General features: G+C 52.7%; 1 protein-coding gene across 1 annotated transcript in view; it reads right to left on the bottom strand.

Annotated features, from left to right (window-relative positions):
• Lrp5 (LDL receptor related protein 5) overlaps nt 1–20,968 on the bottom strand; it is a 92,221-nt gene that overhangs the window by 23,878 nt on the left and 47,375 nt on the right. The window contains exons 6-10 of the mRNA XM_042675944.1: nt 14,032–14,428; nt 12,858–13,029; nt 6,379–6,595; nt 4,063–4,352; nt 540–766 (exon numbers count right to left, since the gene is read on the bottom strand). Coding sequence (XP_042531878.1) covers nt 540–766; nt 4,063–4,352; nt 6,379–6,595; nt 12,858–13,029; nt 14,032–14,428 — 1,303 coding nt within the window. The remainder of the gene's footprint in view (nt 1–539; nt 767–4,062; nt 4,353–6,378; nt 6,596–12,857; nt 13,030–14,031; nt 14,429–20,968) is intronic.

The following is a 20,968-nucleotide window of genomic DNA, read 5'->3' as shown; positions in this document are numbered from 1 at the left end:
GCCCAGGGCAGGGACCCAGGCTGCCTCTGAGGTGGCTCTTAAGCTGCAGCTCCAGGACATGCAAGGTGCCATTTCCAAGCAGCCTGACTTCCAAGGACATCAGCCTTCAGGCTGGGATGGAAGATAACAGCTTGGCCCTGCACTGGGCCTGATGAGATGCCAATGTCAGTCCAGTGCTGTTCTAACTGACCATAGGACCTTGGGGGAGTCATTCAACTTCTCTGAACTTAGTTACTGTGTCCGTAAGATCAGAGAGTGAAACCCAGCCTGGCTGTTCTGTGGATCTGATTTCAAGACAGCTGAGGTGTCAGGTCTCGCTCAGCATACCACAACAGCTTCCACCCTATCCTTCCACTCCGCCACCGTTTCTCCTTGGGGAGAGAGCCGGATGATCCCCAAGGGTCTTGGCCAATGCCAGACACCTTAAAGGTTAATGGTGGTCAAACAAAACCCTGACCTCCAAATACCAGGCGGAGACCCCCAAGATGGCCAGTCAGCACCACACCACAGGGACACACGATGACCAAACTGGCCCTTACCCTTTGGTGGGATCCAGGGCCAGTGACCTGGGGTTGTCCAAATCCTTCCACACCAGGACTTGCCGAAACTGGCCATCCAGCCGGGCCACCTCGATCCTGTTGGTCCCGGTGTCAGCCCAATAGAGGTTCCTGCCCATCCAGTCCACAGCCATGCCTTCAGGGTAGTCCAGTCCAAACTCGATCACATGCTCCACGGAGCTGCCATTCATAAAGGCTCGGCTGATGGTCTGGGACAGGGGAGGAGGAAAAGGGAGGAGTTAGGCACCAGCATCACATTTATAGACATCTAACTGTGAGACAAATGCTGGCCCAACTAGAGCAACTACTGGCCACATGTGGGGCCAGATCATCAATACTACAGAGTCTTAAAACAAACATTTGAAGCTAGGTGCCAGTGGTCCACGCCTATAATCCTAGCTACTCCGGAGGCTGAGATCTGAGGATCACAGTTTGAAGCTAGCGTTGGCAGGAAAAGTCTGTGACACTCATCTCCATAACCACAAAAAACTGGAAGTGGAGTTGTGGCTCAAGTGGTATAGCACTAAGCCTTGAGCAAAAAAAAAAAAGCTCAGGAACAGTGCCCATGCCCTGAGTTCAAGCCCCAGGACCAGCAAAAAGCAAAACAAAACATTTGAAACTGAGCAGTGATAGTGGCTCATACCTATAATCCTGGCTACTCTGAAGGCTGAAATCTGAGGATTGCAGTTCAAAGTCAGCATAAACAGATAAATCAGAGACTTTATCTCCAATTAACAGTAAAAAGCCAGAAGTGGGGTTATGGTACAAGTAGTAGAGTGCCAGCCTTGAGTGAAAAAGCCAAGTATGAGTGCAAGGCCCTGAGTTCAAGCCCTAGTACCAACACAAAAATAATTAAATAAAACAATAAATATAACAAACACTTTAAAAAAATCAGCTTGGCTGGGCACTAGTGGCTCATGCCTGTCACCCTAGCTACTCAGGAGGCTGAGATCTGAGGATCATGGTTCAAAGCTAGCCCAGGCAGGAAAGTGGTGCTGTGGCTCAAGTGGTAGAGCACTCGGCCTTGAACTGAATAGCTGAGGGACAGCGCCCTGGCCTAGAGTTCAAGCCCCACAACTGACCAAAAAAAAAAGCAGCTTGGATATATACATATGATAATTAACACACATGTATATCCACACACATGTGCACACACATACACAGTTATCAAAGGTCTTAAAAACAGTTGTATAGCAGGGTACTAGTGGCTCATGCCTTTAATCCTACATACGCAGGATGCTGGAATCTGAGAGCTGTGTGTGGTTTGAAGCCAACACAGGCAGGAAATGCCTTGAGACTTTTTTTTTTTTTTTGGTCAGTCATGGGGCTTGAATTCTGGGCCTGAGAACTGCCCCTCAGCTCTTCAGCTCAAGTCAAGTGCTCTACCACTTTAAGCCACAGTACCACTTCTGGTTTTCTGAGTGGTTTATTAGAGATAAGAGTCTCACAGACTTTCCTGCCCAGGTTGGCTTTGAACGAAGATCCTCAGATCTCAGCCTCCTGAGTAGCTAGGATTACAGGCGTGATCCACCAACATCCCGCTCCTTGAGACTCTTATCTCCAATAAAACCACCAAAAAAGTGAGAAGTAGAGCTATGGCTCAAGTGGTCAAGTGGTAGAGCACTTTTTGCTTCTTTAGCAAAAAACTCAGAGCTCGGGCCTTGAGTTCAAGCCCGAGGACCAGCAAAACAAACAACAACAAGAAAACCCTCACTTATATACTTTTACCCAGTAATCTTCCTCCTGAAACTATCCCAAGATGCAAACCAAAATATAAAAGGCAAGAAAATTTCCATCGTGGAGCTGTGGTTCAAGTGGTACACCACTGGCCTTGAACAAAAAACCTCAGGAACCATACCAGACTCTGAGCTCAAGCCCCAAGACTGGCACATACATGCATGCCTGCGCACGCGCACACGTGTGCGCACACACACACACACACACACACACACACAGTGTAAAACAAAGAACTTTTTAACAGAAAAAAGAGGTCTACTGTGAATATCTTTGGAATTGGGAAAAAATACCCTACTGCATCTAGCAGAAGTATCTGTGAGGCTGAGATCTGAGGACCATGGTTCAAAGCCAGCCTGGGCAGGAAAGTCTATTAGACTCTTACCTACAATTAATCACCAGAAAACCAGAAGTAAAGCTGTGGCTCCACTTGATCATTGTGTAATGATCAATAGAGTAGTTCTTTTTTGTGTGTGAATACCAGCACTGAGGCTAAAACTCAGGGCCTGGGTGCTGTTCCTGAGATTTTTTTGTCCAAGGTTGGTGCTCTACCATGTGAGGCACACCTCCACTTCCTGCTTTTTGGCTTAAGTGGTAGAGCAATAGACTTGAGCTGAAGAGTTTAGGGACAGCACCCAGGCCCAGGGTGCCAGTGGCTCACGCCTGTAATCCTAGCTGCTCAGGAGGCTGAGACATGAGGATCACAATTCAAAGCCAGCAGGGGCAGAAAAGTCTGTGAGACTCTTATCTCTAATGAACCACCAGAAAACTGGAAATGATACTGTAGCTCAATCGGTAGAGCACTAGCCTTGAGTTGAAGAACTCAGGGACAGCGCCCAGGCTCAGAGTTCAAGACCCATGACCAATCAAAAAAAAAAAAGAGAGAGAGAGAGAAAAGGGACTTTGCCTGTATTTTCCTCAAATGTTTAGATTTGCACTGTGAATGAAGAAAAAGATTTCTGTGAGAAAAGAAAGCAGCAGCAGGTGGGGAAGTTACATGTCATTGTCAAGTTCTATGTCTTCACATCACACTACACCTTGTGAAAGCCCGCAGCCATGTGTGCTAGACCCGTATGTCACAACATCACATTTACCTGTTAAACTAGGTGCATGGGGGGAAAGGTCAGACAAATGGAGAGGGGAAAGGTGGGAGAATACAGTCATCCTACTCAATGTACACGTGTGGAAATGGAGCCAGATAACTTGAGGGGATGGGTGCGGTTGGGAGAAATGGGAGAGAACGATGGAAGGGGGGAAACACTGACCAAAATACACTGTACTTACAAACAGATTTGTTGAGCTGACATAACTTTGTACATTGTTTTAAGATAATTTCAAAACTTAACAAAACAGATATACTTTGTTACTATTGTGTAATTATCAATGTAATAGTTCGTGTGTGTGTGTGTGTGTGTGTGTGTGTGTGTGTGTGTGTGTGTGTGTATATGCGGGCACCGAGGCTAAGCTCAGAGCCTGGGTGCTGTTCATGAGCTTTTTTGCTCAAGGTAGGTGCTCTACCATGTAAGCCACACCTCCACTTCCTGCTTTTTGGTGGTTAATTGGGATAAGTCTCATAGACTTGTTAGGCTAGACTAGCTTTGAACCATGATCCCCAGATCCCAACCTCTTGAGTAGCTAAGAATACAGGCGCATGCCACTGGTACCCGGCAGTAAGATAGTTCCTTAAGGAAGTGTTCAGCACTGTAGGTATGAACCTGTGGGCCAGGTCCCCACAGGAAAGCTGCAGGCGGTATGGATGCACAGGCCGTACCTTCAGGCTGACATCTGTCCAGTAGATGTGGTTGTTGGACACATCAAAGTCCAGCGCAGAGGCCTCCTTGACGCCCGTGAGGGGGATGGCCACGTCATTGTTGTTGGTCTCCAGGGAGATCCTGTGGATGGTGGCTCTGCTGGTGAACACCAGGAAGGCCTCCGGCACGATGCAGGTCTTCATGTCACTCAGCAGCTCGAGGCCGATTGGGCAGCCACACTTGGTGGCCCGGGGTGTGAAGAAGCACAGGTGGCTGCATCCCCCGTTCCCTTCTGCGCACGGGTTGGTTCCTGGAGGCAGACACATGGCTCTGGACCTCCTCCGCCCTCCTCTGCCTAGAGCCCAGGGCCATGGCCTCAAAGTCCTCCCAGCCCCAGCCTAGTCACATGGCGGTGAGCATACATCAGGTCCTGCCAGGCACCAGGCACCAGTCCCAGGTGTTTGCATTAGCTTCCTCCATCATCATCTCACAGAAGCAACTATTGTCATCCCTATTCTCGGTGAAGAAACTAAGGCACAGGAAGCTTTGTAGGAATAGGCTCAGCAGGCTAGGCAAGACCTTGACCCACACTGCCCAGCCCCATCCCAGCTCCACTCAGCCCAGCAAGAACCAGAGAACCAGTGACTGGCCTAACTCCCTCTCCTGGAGCCTCAACTCCTGGCCTGCTGATAGGACTGGTTCCCATGACCCTTCTAGAATATTCCCTGATTTACTGACACCTTCAGCCACCTCAGAAATCTCAGGTTTTGCCCAGAACAGTCGATTTCAATACACCCCCTCCCCCAGGTTTGAACTTGGGGTTTCATGCTTGCTCAGCTGGAGCTACACCTCTAACCTGGCATATTGCTGGTTATTCTGACTTGTCTGGCTAGGCTGGCTTTGAACTGTCATCTTCTGGATTGCAGCTTCCTGAGTAGCTATGATTACAAGTGTGAGACACAGGTGCTAAAGGCACCTCTTTATTAAAACAAACAGAAATACTGTGTCCTTTTATTTTGGGCCAGTCCATTATCTTAGAAGCTTATCTCATAGCTCTTGAAGTGTCAATAAAAGTATTTTTAAATCTAGTGCTGTGTTTAAGCTAAAAACCAAATCTTTTTCTCCCCCATACCCATCAATAAATCATGAGATGAGAGAGAATCCCAATTTCCCAACCTTAAATTGTATCCCCATGGTGATAGGCTTTTTTTTCCCTTTTCTTCTCGGTTTCTTTAACAAACACAGACGGCTCTCACCTTCCACAATGGATACTGAGTGTCTTTGCTTGATTCTATTTTGCGAGTATGGGGAAGTATGGGGAGGTAGCACAAGCTGGCCTTGTACGTGCCATCTTCCAGTCTAAGCCTCCCAAACGCTGAGACTGCAGGTATGCACTGCTACCCCCAACACAAGCATGGCTGGGTTTTGCTGTTTCGATTTTAGGGGTTTTTTGTGTGTGCATATCTGTGTGTGTGTGTGTGTATGCTGCATATCGCGCGCACTGGTCTTGGGACTTGAACTCAAGAGCCTCGGAGCTATCTGTGAGTTTGTTTGTTTTTTTCTCAGAGCTAGTGTTCTACCATTTGAGCCATAGTTCCACTTTTGTCTTTTGTTGAGTAGTTTACTGGAGATAAAAGTCTCACGGATTTTCCTGCCTGGGCTGGCTTTGAACTGTGATCTTCAGATCTCAGCCTCCTAAGTAACTAGGCACAGTATGTTTTTATGTGTTTTATAATGGCAACAGAAAGCACGAGCTGCCTGTGAGATCAGCCGCCGTTCCCACGCCAGGTCTCTGCTCAACCATCGTGCTGGCGGGCACATCCTGCCTGCCTGCTCCCTCAGGTCTACGCTCCAGCATTTCCTCTCGTTTCAAATCCACTCACATCACAGCTCCAGCCACCCACCTGGTGGCAGAGCTAAGCTGGGCCCTCTCACCAGCTACACGTTCAGCAGGCAGAGGTTTCCTGAGGCCTAGGGTGGGCAGACCCAGCAAGTCCCAAGCTCGGCTACGTAGCCTTGCCTCCTTCTCTTTGGTGTTCATGAGGTAATTGCTGTGATTAGCAAACAGGTTCCTTGAACACCCCAGCCCTGAAGCCTGGGGCACTTGGCAAACTTAGCCACAACGATCAGCAATGTTCCTGGTCTAGATTCACTACCGAGGGCATGTCTCCAGGCAAGATGCCACCGGTCCCTTTCCTGATCCTGCCCCATTCACGTCCTGCACTTCTCCAGAGTAGGGCACCCCCCGCTGGATTCTCACATCCAGGCTGGACCTATTGTTCCTTCCTGGGCCAGTCAGGCTGGCAGAGCCAGGGCTCAGGGTCCCCCCAACTCACCAAAGACCTTGGCCACATTCACTGCTTTGAGCCCCATGAGGTCAGGCAGCTGGTCGATGATGACATCCCGGCTGGCCTTGACCTTGTGCACCCGCTCAATGCTGCGCCGCTGCCAGTCCGTCCAGTAGATGAAGTCTCCCAGCAGCGTGAACCCGAAAATGTGCGGGAGCTTGTCCTCCAGCAGAGTCTGCCTCTCCGTGCCATCCACATTGATCACCTGTGGGACGGCAGGGACACAAGTCTGGATGGGTGGGGCTGTGCCAGTGAGCACCAACCCTGAACCTGCCCCCAAGAGGCACATTCCACTCCAGGAGCTTCCGCTTCTTCTACACCTTGCCAGGTACTGAGACATGCTAAGTGCAATTGTTTCTGGAGTGATGGACAAATGGCGTGGGGGGGGGGGGCGGGGGGGGGGGGTAGGTACTGGTACTTAAACTCTAGACACTGTCCTTGAGCTTTTTTGCTCCAGGTTGGTGTTCTGCCTCTTGAGCCACACCTCCACTTCCAGCTTTTTGCGGGTTAATTAGAAGATAAGAGTCTCATGGACTTTCTTGCTCTGACTGGCTTTTTTTTTTTTTTTTCTGGTCTGTCATGGGGCCTGAACTCTGGGCCTGGGCGCTGTGCCTCAGCTCTTCAGCTCAAGGCCAGCGCCCTACCACTGGAGCCACAGCACCACTTCTAGATTTTTCCGCTTATGTGGTGCTGAGGAATCAAACCCAGAACGTCATGCATGCAAGGCAAGCGCTCTACCATTGAGCCACCTTCCCAGCCCCCCTGGCTGGCTTTGAGCCATGGATCACACCCAACACAAGGTGCTTGGAAGCGTTGGGCAATCCTAGTTTCTGTGCAAGTTTGCTCTGCGTCCCCCGAGCTAATCACTTGCTCACTCAGGGCCAGAGGCATTCCGCAGAGCGCAGGCCTGCAGACCTGAGCTGCCTTCATCCCGGTGCAGGGTGCTACCAGCCACCTGGACGCGCCACCCTTCTCTGCAAGAGTCAGTGTGGATTGGAAGCAACCTCCACAAAGCCCCAGAGGTCACAGCTAAACAGCAAATGCCTTCTCCAGCTGAAACAGAGACGCCGAGGCCAAGGTGGGACTGGAACAACCCCCAGCCAGGCAGAAGCATCATCCCAGTGCCGGGCAATGGAAGCCTTCCCAGGCAGGACCCCCACTCCCAGCTTATCAGAAAAGCTACAAATGCTGTTTTGCAGGTGGCAAAAACACAAGGCAGAACCGTCGTGGTCTGAGCAGAAAACACCACTGGATGGCAAGAAACAAAACTGCTGTCCCCTGGGAAGAGCAAACAACCTGGCACTGGCAATCAGGGCTCCTACCCAGTTCTGCCCACATGTTGGTATTCTGTATCCTGGGCCTCAGCTTCCCCATCATAACAGGATTGTACTAGACAGTAGCGAGATCACCCAGGCAATGGCACAAAACAAAGGACCCTGGCTCCAATCTACAGTCATTAAATCAGAGTGAGAGGCTCATTAAGGCCACTCCCTGGGGCAGCTGGAGCAGACCCAGTGCAATCTGTGGCCTCACCTGAGGCTGCACCGATGCCTTAGGCTGAGCTCTCTCCCCAGGCCAGCAGCTCAGGTGAGCAGTATAAGCGGAGATGCGTAGCCTCAGTCCACACGGTCCAGTGTTCTTGTTTGTGTTTTGCCCACACAAGAAGACACAAAACAATGCTGCTGAGCACCATAGCTGACACCTGTAATCCTAACTACAAGGGACATAGAAATCAACAGGATCATAGTCAGGGATCAACTTGGCAAAAAAAAAAAAAAAGTTTCAAAGACTCCATCTTGAATTATACAAGTTTGGTGCAATGACTCCTAACTATCATCCCAGGAAGATGGGAAGCATACATAGGATTGCAGTATAGGCTGACTCAAGCATATGTATAAGACCTTATTGGAAAAATAATGAAAGCCAAAAGGGCTGAGGGCTTGGCTCAAGTAGACAAACACCTGCCTACCCTAGTACACACTCTTTCTCTCTCTTTCACACACACACACACACAGAGCAATGCAAGTCTGTGTAGAACACCTTTGTGTGGCTGGTCCATCACAAAACCACACGGGACAGGAGGTAGAGCGTGGTGTGGGTTAGTCGGGTGGAGGAGCTCTCCCTGGGATTATGGCCTCAGAAGTACAGGGAGACGAACACAGCCAGGACAGGCACCGCCTGGCACAGCCTGGGGACCCTGCACCCCTCTCTGCAGACCAACTAGGGCAGGAGAGGGGCCAAAGGGGCAGAATGAGAACAACAGGAAGAAAATGACCCCACACCCAAGAAAACGGACAGCTCAGTCTCAACCTACCTACAGATTGAACAGTACAAAGCTCATTGGCAAACCCTGAATTTTGAATTCTTCATCACTTTCATAGATCATGAAATATTCTGGTTTTCTGCCCAAACTGAGCTAGGTGTAGTGTTCATGCTTTTGATCCCAATTATCTGGTAGGGAGTGACCAGAAGGATTGAGAGTCCAAGCGAATCCAGGCAAAAAGTTGGTGAGACCCCCATCTCAACCAATAGGACAAGAATGGACAATATCTGGTCCACAGGACATATAAGGCCTGTGAAATAATTTAGTACATGACAGGACAGATGGACATGTATGACATGTATGATTCTCATACCCCTCCCTCCCTTTCTTCTCTTCCCATCCTTCCTTTACTCCCTCCCTTCCTTCCTTTTATGGTGCTGTTATTGGAGCTTGAACTCTAGGCCTAGGTACTGTCCCTTAGTTTTTTTTTTTTTAATCCTAAAGGCTGACTCTCTACCACTTGAGCCACACCTTCACTTCTGGCTTTTTTGCTGGTTAACTAGAGATAAGAGTCTCACAGATTTTCCTAAGTTGGCTTCAAACCACAATCCTCAGATCTTAGCCTCCTGTGTAGCTAGGATGACTAGCCTGAGTCACCAAGGTCCACTCTCATCTATTTTTTGGTGGCTGCCATCTGCCTGTTATATCCCCCCGGTCATGGGGCCTGAACTCTGGGTCTTCAGCTCTTCAACTCAAGGCTAGCATTCTACCACTTGAGTCACAGCAACACTTCTGGCTTTTTCTGCTGATGTGGTGCTGAGGAATCGAACCCAGGGCCCCATGCATACGAGGCAAGCGCTCTACCATTGAGCCACCTTCCCAGGCCCTGATGTTATAAATATTAAAATGGCCCTTGGTCATTTCCCACTCCTACTCTAGGGTGTTCACTGACCTGGTCACTTTTGCAAATGAGGTTGCATACGGCTGACATAAACACAGCAGGTCCAGAGCTCACAGCCAGACCAGCTGTGAGCCTGCCCAGGGGGCAGGGAGGTGGGCACACACAGGAAGCTGTCCCCAGGTAGGCTGACTGTGGCGGAGGGTACCTGAGGGGCTCTAGGCTTGACAGGGGGTTCAGGAGGCAGCCTTTGGGCTGCCCAGAGGCTGCCTCCTGACAGCATAACACTGGAGTTTCTAACCCAGTAGACTGGGAAAGCAAACAGTCCGGGCAACTGGGGAAAGCAAAAAAGGAGATGGGCAGAATGCCAGGACCCCAGCCCTCACCACTGAGGTCCCCAGCTACAGCTCCAACCCGCTCGGGCTGACCTGGTTGGGCCCCACCCAGCAGCAGGGAGGAAGCTCAGGACTGCTTCCCACGGAGAGGCAATGGGGGTGGCTTGGGCCCACTCTGGGAGCCATCCTTTACTCCCCGCTGTCCCTGCTCAGGCTGGCTTCCAACCTGATTTCCAAGGACTGCTGTCACAGGCTGGCAGGAGACCCCATGTGGATACCCCCTTGGGGTCAATCTGATCTGCCTGTGCCCTAACACTGTCTAAATACACCCACTTCACCAGCTCACCAGCTCTCCCAGACCTGTGTTCTTCTCCCAGGCCATCAAGGGAGCAGTGCAGCTGCCAGTGATGTTCTTCCCAGGGCAGCCAATTCCAGCATGCAGGGCTGTATTCCGGGGGCTGTGCTCTGTCCAGAGCCAGGCCACACACCACCAAACCACGCTGGATTCAATCCTTCCTCCCTAAGTTGGTGGCTCAGGATTCTTGGCCACTGGCACGGCCAGCACGTGGCTGCCTTCCAATAAAACCTCTTGGAAATGTCACCAAGTCACAGGAAGTGCCACAGCAATGTAAGGGTTGGGTTTAGCTCAGTGGTGGAGCACTGAGTTAACATGTGAAGGACCTGGGCTCCACCCTCCCGTAATAATGTATCTGGAAGTCTTCCTTTCACCCGTGAAGATGCGCTCTCCCTGTGCTAGAATTCTGTCTCCTTCCACAACCTGGGCCTCCAGAGGTGGGCTTTGGGGTCTGTGTTCCCATACTCCAGAAAAGCAATGTAAAGGGGGAGAGCTCTCTTCGGCACCTGCTTTCAGAGAATTCAGCCCACAGGCCCCCGGCCCTTGGATAGAACATCATGGCATCAGGTAGGAGCATGTAGAGGAGGCTGTTCATCTCATGGCAGACAGGAAGTAGGGAAAGAGGAAGTGAACACATGTGACTTTCAAAGTTACACCCCCAGTGACATACTTCCTCCAACTAGGCCTGCTTGCTAAATTTCCCAGCATCTCCTTAACTTGCCCTACCAGCTGAGGACCAAGTATTCAATACGTGAGCATGTGTGAGAGAGTTCATATCCCAGCCCTAGCATTCTGACCCAGGCCTCCAAAGAGGCTCATAGTTCCAAGATGGTACAAAAGTCGACATCCAGAGTCTCTACCGAGACTCTAGGCAAAACCCATAGCTGTGAGTCCCTGTAAAAGCAAAAAGTAAATGAATACTTCCAAGACACAGAATAAACATTCCCATTCTAAAAGAAAGGACCACAGGAGGATATCAAGAAAGGATCAGAAAGAAACAGAACTGAAACTGAGCCCAGCAAACATTAAGTCCTATAGCTCCATACCTCTGGGGGCACGTCCTGCCACAATGGGCTCTCCCACGGCTTGGACAGCCCCTCCCATAGGGCTATGATCTGCAGCCACATACCCTCTCACTGGGCCAGCACCACTGGCTGCCTACAGCTTTCCTTGGTGGCAGAGTTCCACGTTTTTGGCATCTGTGACTTCTGGGGATCTGTACTACAGCTCGGTCTTCCCTCACAGGCCTCCATACATGGCCCTCTCAGGGACTCTGACATGCCAGGGTCAGGCCAGGGCCTGACCTCCCAGGCCTTCCTCTGAAATCTGGGTGGTCCAATTTCCAACAGAGTCCTCACTTCCTCTTGAAGCCTTAGGAGCACAGATTTACTGTGCATTTCTACCAGCACTCTGGTCTTCTGAGGTGCCCAATAAGCTCTGCTTGCAGGGCACAAAGGGCTCTCTCTTCTCTAGTCTGCTTCTCCAAACTCTTCCAATCTAGTTCCCAAGGCCTAAAAGCCACATGGTTAGATCCAGTCACCATGATGACCTCACTTCTCTGGTACCCATTTTCTGTAGTAGGTAGCTCACATTGCTATCAAAGCAACGTAAAGCATGAAAGATTCAATTTGCTCAAGTTTCTGAGGGATCAGCCCATAGTTGCTTGGCCCCATGTACTTGAGAAGAGGTGTCAGGCAGACATGAGAAGGAACAAGAAATGGCTCTTTCCTCATCACAGAGGCTCCCTCATAAAACCCAGATGGCCATGCCCTGGCCCTGCAATTAAGGTAACAGGCCACCTCAAGGTGGTGCCTTCACCTTGAGCACTCCTGATGAGTTCCCTTCACCCACAGTGCCAAGGCTCTCTTTGCTGAGAAGCAGTGTGAAATCCCATGGCCTGTCTGTGTTGTGGTCTCATTCCTGTCTGCCGGCCCCCCCCCCCCTCGCCCCCCGGCCAGGGCTCCTGAGAGGGCAAGCCTGGCTGGGCATAAATTAGAGACCCTATTTGAAAAACAACTAAAGCTGGGCTGGGAAGGTGGCTCAGTGGTAGAGCGCTTGCCTTGCATGCCTGAGGCCCTGGGTTCAATTCCTCAGCACCACATAAGCAAAAAGAAAAAAGCTAGAAGTGGTGCTATGGCTCAAGTGGTAGAGTGCTAGCCTTGAGCTGAAGAGGTGAGGGACAGTGTTCAGGCACCACAACCGGACCCCCCCCCCAAAAAAAAAAAGAAAGAAAAACAACTAAAGCAAAAAGGATTGGGGATATGACTCAAGTAGTAAAGCACCTGCCTGTCAAGAGCAAGACCCTGAGTTCAAATCCCAGTGCCAGCAAATAAAAAATTTACATTTAAATTTTAAGACTTCCATTTGGCCAAGCATCAGAACACAGGCATTCATCAGTACTCACATACATGTGACGAGCCACCGTGCCCAGACACGTGGCTCTGCAGGAAAGTCAGGGTTTAAGGGCAGCAATACAGCACCTGGCCACATGGTATGCAGCTGCACCAAGGGGTTTCTCGAGCCCACCCGCTCCCTCAGCCCGTGGCCCTGCCCTCTGTCCTGGGTCCTTGCGCTCTGTCCCATGCCCCTGTCCTCTGTCCCGTGTGTACAACTTACCTCAATTTTGTCAGTCTTGGCATCACCCCAATACAGCTTGCCCTCCTGCAGATCCAGGGCCAGGCCATTGGGCCACCCGAGGGAGGTGTTCACTAGGACATGCCGCTCCCGCCCATCCAAGTTGGCACACTCAATTTTGGGGTTTTCCCCCCAGTCTGTCCAGTACATGAGGCTGGAAAAGAAGCAAATGCATATGGCAGCATCCATCAGAGTGCTCGCTAAATGCTGGCAGCCTGGCAAGGGCTCCACAGGAGGGAGGCCAGGCACAGACAGTCATAACCCGCTCTGGCCCACAAAAAGGAGACATACTTGGTGCCCCTGGGTCCTCAGCAGCCACTGCCTCTGTCCTTCAGCTCCAGGGCATCTCAGGACACAGCCAACGTGACATCAAGTGTACCCCAGCCCCAACCCTAGAGCACCACAGGCCCCCACCTCAGGTGGAGTCAGGAGCCCCAGGAAGGCACTGGACAACTCTCCGAGCTGCTGGGGTCTCGCAGGCCCCATGCTGACCCCATGCTGACCCATAAGCTCATCGCTTGCACAGAGACTTAAAAGGGAAAATTGGAACGAGGACTCTGGGTCCGGGGAGGGAGCTTTTGCTCAAGCAGTAGAACCATCCTGCTTAGACAGCATGAAGCTCAGAGCTCAAACCTCATACCAACAACAACAAAAAAGAAAGGAATGAGGACAAATGAAAGCCCAAGGGTCTCCAGGCTTCCCCACACATCAGACAACAGCCTGCCCCCGTGCTTCCCAAAATCTGGTCCACGGACCAGCAGCCTCGCAGCACCCAGGAGGCCCCGCCCCACAAGGGAGGAGCCCCGGCCCATCATTTCCTTGTTCTGGGGAGGCCCCGCCCACCAGCCTCGGAGGGGAGAGGCCTCACCTATTGGCTAGGAACCAAGGCCACGCCCACTGGCTAGGAAGGGGAGAAGCCTTGCCCATGGGCTAGGAACTCTGAAGCCCTGCCCTATTGGCTAGGCACACTGGGGAGGCCCCGCCCACAGGGTCGCCCCACCCACCATCCTGGCCCAGGCCTCCCTCTGCACCGTTCCCCTCCAGGCCTCTGGTGCCGTGTGCACCCCTTGTGCGCCCCCACGGCCGTTGCCCACCGCTGGCCCCAGGGGTGCCGCGTGCGCCCCCCACACAGCCGTTGCCCACAGCCCCGCCTTACCCCATCACAGGGTGCAGCACGATGGCTCGGGGCTCATCCAGGTCCTCGGACACCAGAATCTTGCGGGAGGTGCCGTTGAGGCGCGTGACCTCGATGCGGTCGGTGCCCGTGTCGGTCCAATAGAGGTTGCGGGCCACCCAGTCCACGGCGATGCCGTCGGGGTCGTTGATCTCCGTGTTGACCAGCGTCTGCGCGCCCGAGCCGTCCAGGTAGGCCCTGCGGATGGCCCGCACCTCGTCGTCCGTCCAGTACACGTAGCCCTCCAGAGGGTCGTAGTCGATGGCGATGGCGTGCCGGATGTCGTCCACCTGCAGCACGATGTCGGTGAAGTCCGGCGTGTCCAGAGAGATCCTCCGCAGGTCTGTCCGCCGGGCCAGCAGCAGCACCTCCTCGGCCCCTGCGGAGACACGGGCCGGGCTCGGGGGTCTGCGGTCACCCAGGTCTTCCTATGGTCACCAGTTCATCCTCACAGGAGCCCTGCTGTGGTTGGCACTATTGTTTCCTTACTTTATAGAGGACAAGCCAAGTAACCAGATGAAAGCCACACAGCCCGGCCCTCCGGCTTGCACCAGCGTGCCTCCGTCAGCTCTCCTGAAAGCCCTTCTCCAGGCCTCAGCCCTCAGCCTCCAGCCCTGCTTTTCGAAGCCCCCCGCTGGCCCCAACCATGGCTGTTTCTTCTCACTTGCCTGATGGAATGGCCACTTCGTACATGAAGCTCTTCTCCCTGCAGCTTGGGACCCCATGTCTGCTCTATGGGCAGGTGTTCATCTTGCTCTGCGGTTGAGCTCCCAGGCAGGGCTGGGGACGTCCATCAAGTGAGTTACTCTCCCCCACGCCCTGACCTTTCCCAGAGCCCAAGGAGCAGGGCCCAGAGGCCTGAAGGTCTTAAGACACTAGGGCTCCCCCAATGCCAACACTGAATCAAAGGTCACTTCACCCCCGACTACCAAGGCAGAGACTAGAAACATCTCCAGGGCTGCACGTGTTCTGACCTCAGCCCGGCCTAAACCCAGGGTTCAGGCTTTGGCTAGCAACTAGCAGGGCTCCACTGCACACACCTGGGCCTTAAGAACAGGCCCTCGGAATGTGACGCTTAACCCTAGCAACCCAAACCTGGTTTCTGAACAGAGGCTACAGGTGAGGGACAGGCAAGGCACCTTCACACACTTTGAACATGTGCTAGGACATGCTTCCCCGGACTCCACGGGGCCCCAGGGCCGAGCCTGGGGGGCAGAGATGCTTCCCGGTGGAGCCCTTCACAATGCAGGCAAGCGAATGGTGTTGAGAGTTACACCCAAGTAGCAGACAAGGGGACCGCGTGCCTCCCCCAACCAGGACGCACCTGCAGCCGGGCTAGGCATGAGCTGGCGCAGAGGGAAGCCGGGCCATGCTGGTCTCAAGCAAGTCCCTCCTTTCCTGAAAGCGGCATGTGTCCCTCACCCCAGAGGTCCAGGGGATCCCCTGGCCATCAATGCTCCCAGCACCTGTGGCTGGCCTCACTCTCCCGCACAGATAAGAGATGTGAAAGCGAGTCCTCCCGGGGTCCGTGGAGCGATGGGGTCTGCAGCCTCTGCACAGGGGTGACTGGTCCTGGGGACACGAGGCCCAAGTTGAAAATCACACCTTAAAGAGCCATCTCTGGGACCCAGGGCCCAGAGAACAGAAGGCAGGGCTCGTATAGACATGTCTCAGGCCCATGCCTGCCCATGGGACTTATCACAACTTCCAGTGGAAGATGCCCATGGAACCCGAGGCCAGTCCCTATCAACCCTGACACAGATGCTTCCCAAGGCAGCTGGGGCCAGACACGCCCCCTTCATGCATTTATTCCAGTTCTTCCTGGTTCCAAGGACCCAGAGAACCAAAAATATCAGGGCCAGAATCACTTCTGGTATACTGGAGTCACTTGTCAGCAGTCACAAAGCAGCTTGGGGGCCAGACATAAAGGGACCGGAGCCTCCGGCATAGCCTGGCCCATGGGCCAACTGCTCTGTCTTGTGATGCCTGGCCAAAGTGAGGGCGTGGAACAGTGGGTGGACTCTGCTAGTCCACCTGCTTCCTCCACAAGGAACCCTACAAAGATCCCTGTGCTTCCTGAGGACAGGCCCCTTCCTGGTGCCAGCTCCTAGCCCCAGCTCATAATGTGAGTTGGCCACTAGAGGGTGCACACACCACAGCAACAGGGCCCAGACTGAAGACTTGTTGGGTAAACTGAGGCAGCGGGTGGGGAAAGTAAAGCAACAGCAGCCTTCCATGGTGCCCAACTGCAGCAGGGATCTCTGTGACCCCAATTATACCCCAGAGAAGCGTTCACACAAGTTCTGATTTTATGTGTTGCCCTGGGCAAGTTTCTCCTCTGGCTCTTCTCCCAAAAAGCTGGTGAACTCTGATCTGTCCTTCAAGATCAGGTCACAGGTTGCCTCCTGCTCTTCTGGGAAGTTGGTTCTGCTTCCCAGGCAGGCCCCAGGGCCCAGACTGAACCTGTGCCCTTGCCCCAGGCACTGGCCCGCAGGCTCACAGGACCCTGGCATTCTTCCTTTCGAGCCCCAAGCTGGCACCAAATCGGCTGGACTCAAGCCGCACTAGATCCCAGGAGTCCTAGGGAGAACTTGGGACAGATCACCTCCCTCTCCATCGTGGACCCTGGGCGGGGCCTGGCTTTCTCTGGGCCTGTTTCCCCATCAATGGTAAGGAATCAGTCACCCACACTGGATGGAACCTGGTTCCTGTCTAGTCCTGACATCTAGCTGCTTCCTCAGCCACCTCTGGAAACCAAGGCACAGCCAGGTGGGCCTCTGTCCCAGGACCACCAGGACTGAGCGCTGCAGCCCAGCTCTCTGCCAACCAGCAGACCGAGCCCGGCACATATGCGACCATCAGACCCCGTCTCTCTCAGGACGACTCAGAATGAAGTCTGGAGGGCCACAGCAAGCTGCAGCTGTGGCTAGACCAGACCTACAGATGTCCACCGATGGGCTGCAAGACCCTTGAAGTTTCTGAGTCAAAAGTAAGAGACCAGGACCTAGCCTGGCAGGCCTAGCCTGCTTGCCTGCTCTCTGAGCCGAGCCCAGCATGGAGGGGGACTCTGTCCAGGGCCAGGCCAGCAGAGAACAGCTATGGGGACGGGCCACTAGCCAGTGTCCACACAAAAGTATCCAATGGAAGCTTGCCTAGTCTGGTGCCATGTCGCCTCCAGAAAGGTCTGTGTAAGCAAGGTGTGCCCAGCATCCCTGGCTGGGAGGACGGGCAGGGTGGACCCAGGGCCCGGTGGGCTTGTTAAACACTGGGGAGCCCTTTGGAGACAAAGTTTGGTTAAGTGGGTTTCTCTAGAGTTATTCCACCAAACAGCCTGTCCCAGCTCCAGTGGCATTGCCAAAGAAAATGAAAGCCCCCCCCCAATTCCTCTGCACCCCAAACTCAGCGATGAGCCCTGGAGCCAGGCTCCTAACCTCTCCCCTCCCTCCCAGAAGGCATCCAACACAAAAGCCGTCCTGCGGGCTGGTCTGGTGTCATGGAGACATCTTGCCCAGCACTCTACATCATGACCAAGCTGTCCCCACCCCCAGCTCACAGGCACAGCAGCACATGGCGGGCTGTCATGTCACTCCAGCAGGCTGAGGGATTTTATTTTGGTTCCAGTACTGGGGCTTGAACTCAAGGCCTCCTGATCTTGCTTAGTTGTTTTGGCTCTACCATTTGAGCCATGCCTCCACTTCCAGCTCTTGCAGGATCATTGGAGACAAGTTTAGATTTGTCTAGCCAGGCTAGACGCCAGCTACAACTCTGGGGTTAGAAGCATGAGCCTGCAACCCAGCAGCCAAGGAGATGCTAACAACAGAAATGTATTCCCTCTTAGGTCTAGAACCCACATAAGTGAAGGATACAGGTATGGCAGGAACAAGCTCCCTCTAAAGGGTCTAGGGAAACGTATCCTTCCTGCCTCCTGCAGCTCCCCATAATTCTGGAAATACTTGGTGTCTTTGGCTTGTGACCGCAATCACTCTGATCTCAGTCTCTGGTGCCACATGGCCCTTACCCTGCTGTGGCGTGGCTCAGTTTCACCTGTTACCTCCACAAAGACTAATTCCAAGCCAGGTCACAAAAACAGGGACAGGACCAGGAATTCTCTGAGGGGCACAATCCCGTGTGGAAGCCCAGGAAGCAGAACACTGGAAGAAAGCTTACAGAGACCCAAAGCAGGCAGAAGGGGTAGCTGGACAGTAACACAGTGGTCAGCAATGGCCAGGGCCACTCTGCAGCTGCACTGGGCAGAATGTGGTCATGAGTGACCACCACTGATGTGAGCTGTCCTACAGGTCCCAAACTTCATATAAGACACTTCCCTCTTCCTCCCCCCCGCCCTGGGCCCTGCGTGCAAGCACCACACCCCTTCATGCCTATCCCGCTTCCAGAGTGGCCTTGTGCCTGCTGACCACTCCAGAGATAGACCGACAGACAACCTCAGACAAAGTCCCACAAGGAAACATGCTCGGAGGTCCCCAGTAGCCTCTAGTCTTTTAATGAAGTCCACAAATAGTTTCCATAAATAGCCAGACAGACCAGACATGGTAGCTTATGCCTGAAATTCTAGCCACTTGAGAAACTAAGCAGAAGCATAAGAGTTAGAGACTGGCCTGGGCAAAAAGTTTAGGAGTCCCTATCACAACCAATAAAAAAGCTGCATCTGGCCGTCCATGCCCGTCACCCCAGCCGAGCTGTGGCATGTGGTGTAAAATAGGTCACGGCCCACGCCAGCTCAGGCAAAAAGGCAAGACCCTATCTCAAAAATAACCAAAACAAAGGTGAACAGATGCAGCAGAGGTACGCACCAGGTACTGTCGAAAATGAGCTATACAACTTGTGTGTGGAGGTGGGGGAACAGGAAGGAACACAGAGCAAGGGGAGGGGTGACACTGTCCAAAAAGAAACGGACTCATTAGCTGACTTCCGTTACTGTAACCCTTCTGTACATCACCTTTATAATAAATTTTTTAAAATAGCAAGCATGTAGTACTGGGTTCAAACCCCAATATTGAAAAAAATGGCTAGAGAACAGGTATTTTTGGCACATGAGGCTTTCCTCTGTCTCAGGCTTGTGGCCAGGCGGGAAGCGGTCACAGACAACAGGCAAACGGGTGGTATGACCCCTAGACACAGACATGTTCTTTCTGTCTTCTGGCTCGTGCAGGAAAGGAAGCACCATTCTATGCTCTCAGGCTGTAGAAAAACAGGTGGCCAAGGCTGCACAGGGCTAACTATGTACAAGCATGTCAGACTGAAGCAATGGGAGCCAACTACAGGGGGCTCCCTGCACTTGCCCCTGATCCTTCTGTAAACCTAAAAAGTGAAGCCAACCAAAAACCATCCCAAGAGAAGACCACAATCAAATTGACCAAGGAAAAAAACTGCAGCCATTCCATTCTATGGTGTTCCATAGAACACCAGTGCTCAGGAAACTGAGGCAGAAGGACCAACCAACCCACACTGGGCATCACAAGAAATCCTGTCTTAGAAAAACACAACCAACAAACATAAAAAGGCTAAAGGCATGGCTCAAAGTGGTAGAGCACTTTCCCAACAAGTGCAGAGTCCTGAGTTCAAATCCCAACACCTCCCCATCAAAGACAATGAAAACTAAATACAGAATATTATGTCTTAGTAATATGCAAATAAAGCAAGCAGCCTCTTGTCACCTGATAAAATGGCTTATTTCATCCTCTGTGGGGAGGCAAGGCGTCCAGCAGGATGGAAGCCTGGAACAACATCCTGGACAAGATTTCGGGACCCCGTCCCCCATTACCTCCCCTCAGAGAAAGCCAAGGAAAGAGGCTGGACATGGGCCCAGATCCACCTACAGCCACACACCTCGTCACAACAGCAGCAAAACAAAGCCAAAGGAAAGACAAGGGGAAAGGCCAGGTGCCAGTGGAATCCTAGCTACTCAGGTGGCTGAGCAGTTGAAAGAACGTTTCAAGGCTAGCCCAGGAAGAAAAGTCCATGAGACTCCCATCTCTAAGTAACTAGAAAAACCAAAAAGCAAAACCAGGCTGAAACTCATGGGTCAAGTGATAGAGCACCTGTGGTAGAGCTTGAGGCTCCTGAGTTCAAGCCCTGGTCACAGAGCACACAGGCACACACACACACGCATGTGCGCGCACACACATGTTACAGGTTGTTGCAGAGACCCAGATCACCAGGAAGCAGACAGGAGTCAGTGGCGCAGAGAATGCTCTGAACAAAAAATGGAGAAGGCAAATGCGAACACAACAGGAAATGCTGAATGTGCGCCTAGAAAGGCAACTGAGGAACACACAGCCCCTAGCATGCCAGGAGCAGCTAGCTCTGCATGGGGGAATGATGGTCATTCTGTCTTGCTCCATTGTTCTGGTGTTGTGAAAGGTGTGGATAAGGCGGGGGGGGGGGGGGGGGGGCACAGTACAGAGCTTGCTTACTCAGGAGCCAGCAACACGCTAGAGCTAGCACGGAGGCGTGCTGGACTTGTAGGAGAAGGAAGCAAGGGTAGAAGAACCTACCTGCACCCCAAAGCTGCCAGGGCACCGGCAGTACTGCCCAATGGTCAGGGCACCTCAGCCTCCCCGCACCCAGGACATCATGACCCTGCCTCACACAGATGACCACAGGTCAGGAGCAGGATGGCTGGTGAGCTCGCCTGCTCCATACCTCCGCCTCCTCCAGGGGCAGGCTGGCCGTCCTGCAGGCCGCTCTCCATTTTGCAGCCTCAAAGGCCATAAACAGGTGACCCCACAGCTTCCCAGCTGGCTGCCAGCCAGAGTCTTTTTGTTTTTTAAGCAATTGATTAAGTTTCCCCACAGCCCTCCTGGGGTCAGTGGTTGGACAAATGCTGAGACCGCAGAGCAGCACCTTGGCCCAGGAAACCCGGCAGTGACCACAGGGTCACAAGGCACAGAGGAAGTGG

This window comes from Dipodomys spectabilis, unplaced genomic scaffold (genome assembly GCF_019054845.1).
Source record: "Dipodomys spectabilis isolate Male_0828 unplaced genomic scaffold, ASM1905484v1 ptg000030l, whole genome shotgun sequence".
NCBI classification, from domain to species: domain Eukaryota; kingdom Metazoa; phylum Chordata; class Mammalia; order Rodentia; family Heteromyidae; genus Dipodomys; species Dipodomys spectabilis.
The sequence above is the reverse complement of the archived record's forward strand: the minus strand, read 5'-3'. Positions and strand labels throughout refer to the sequence as shown.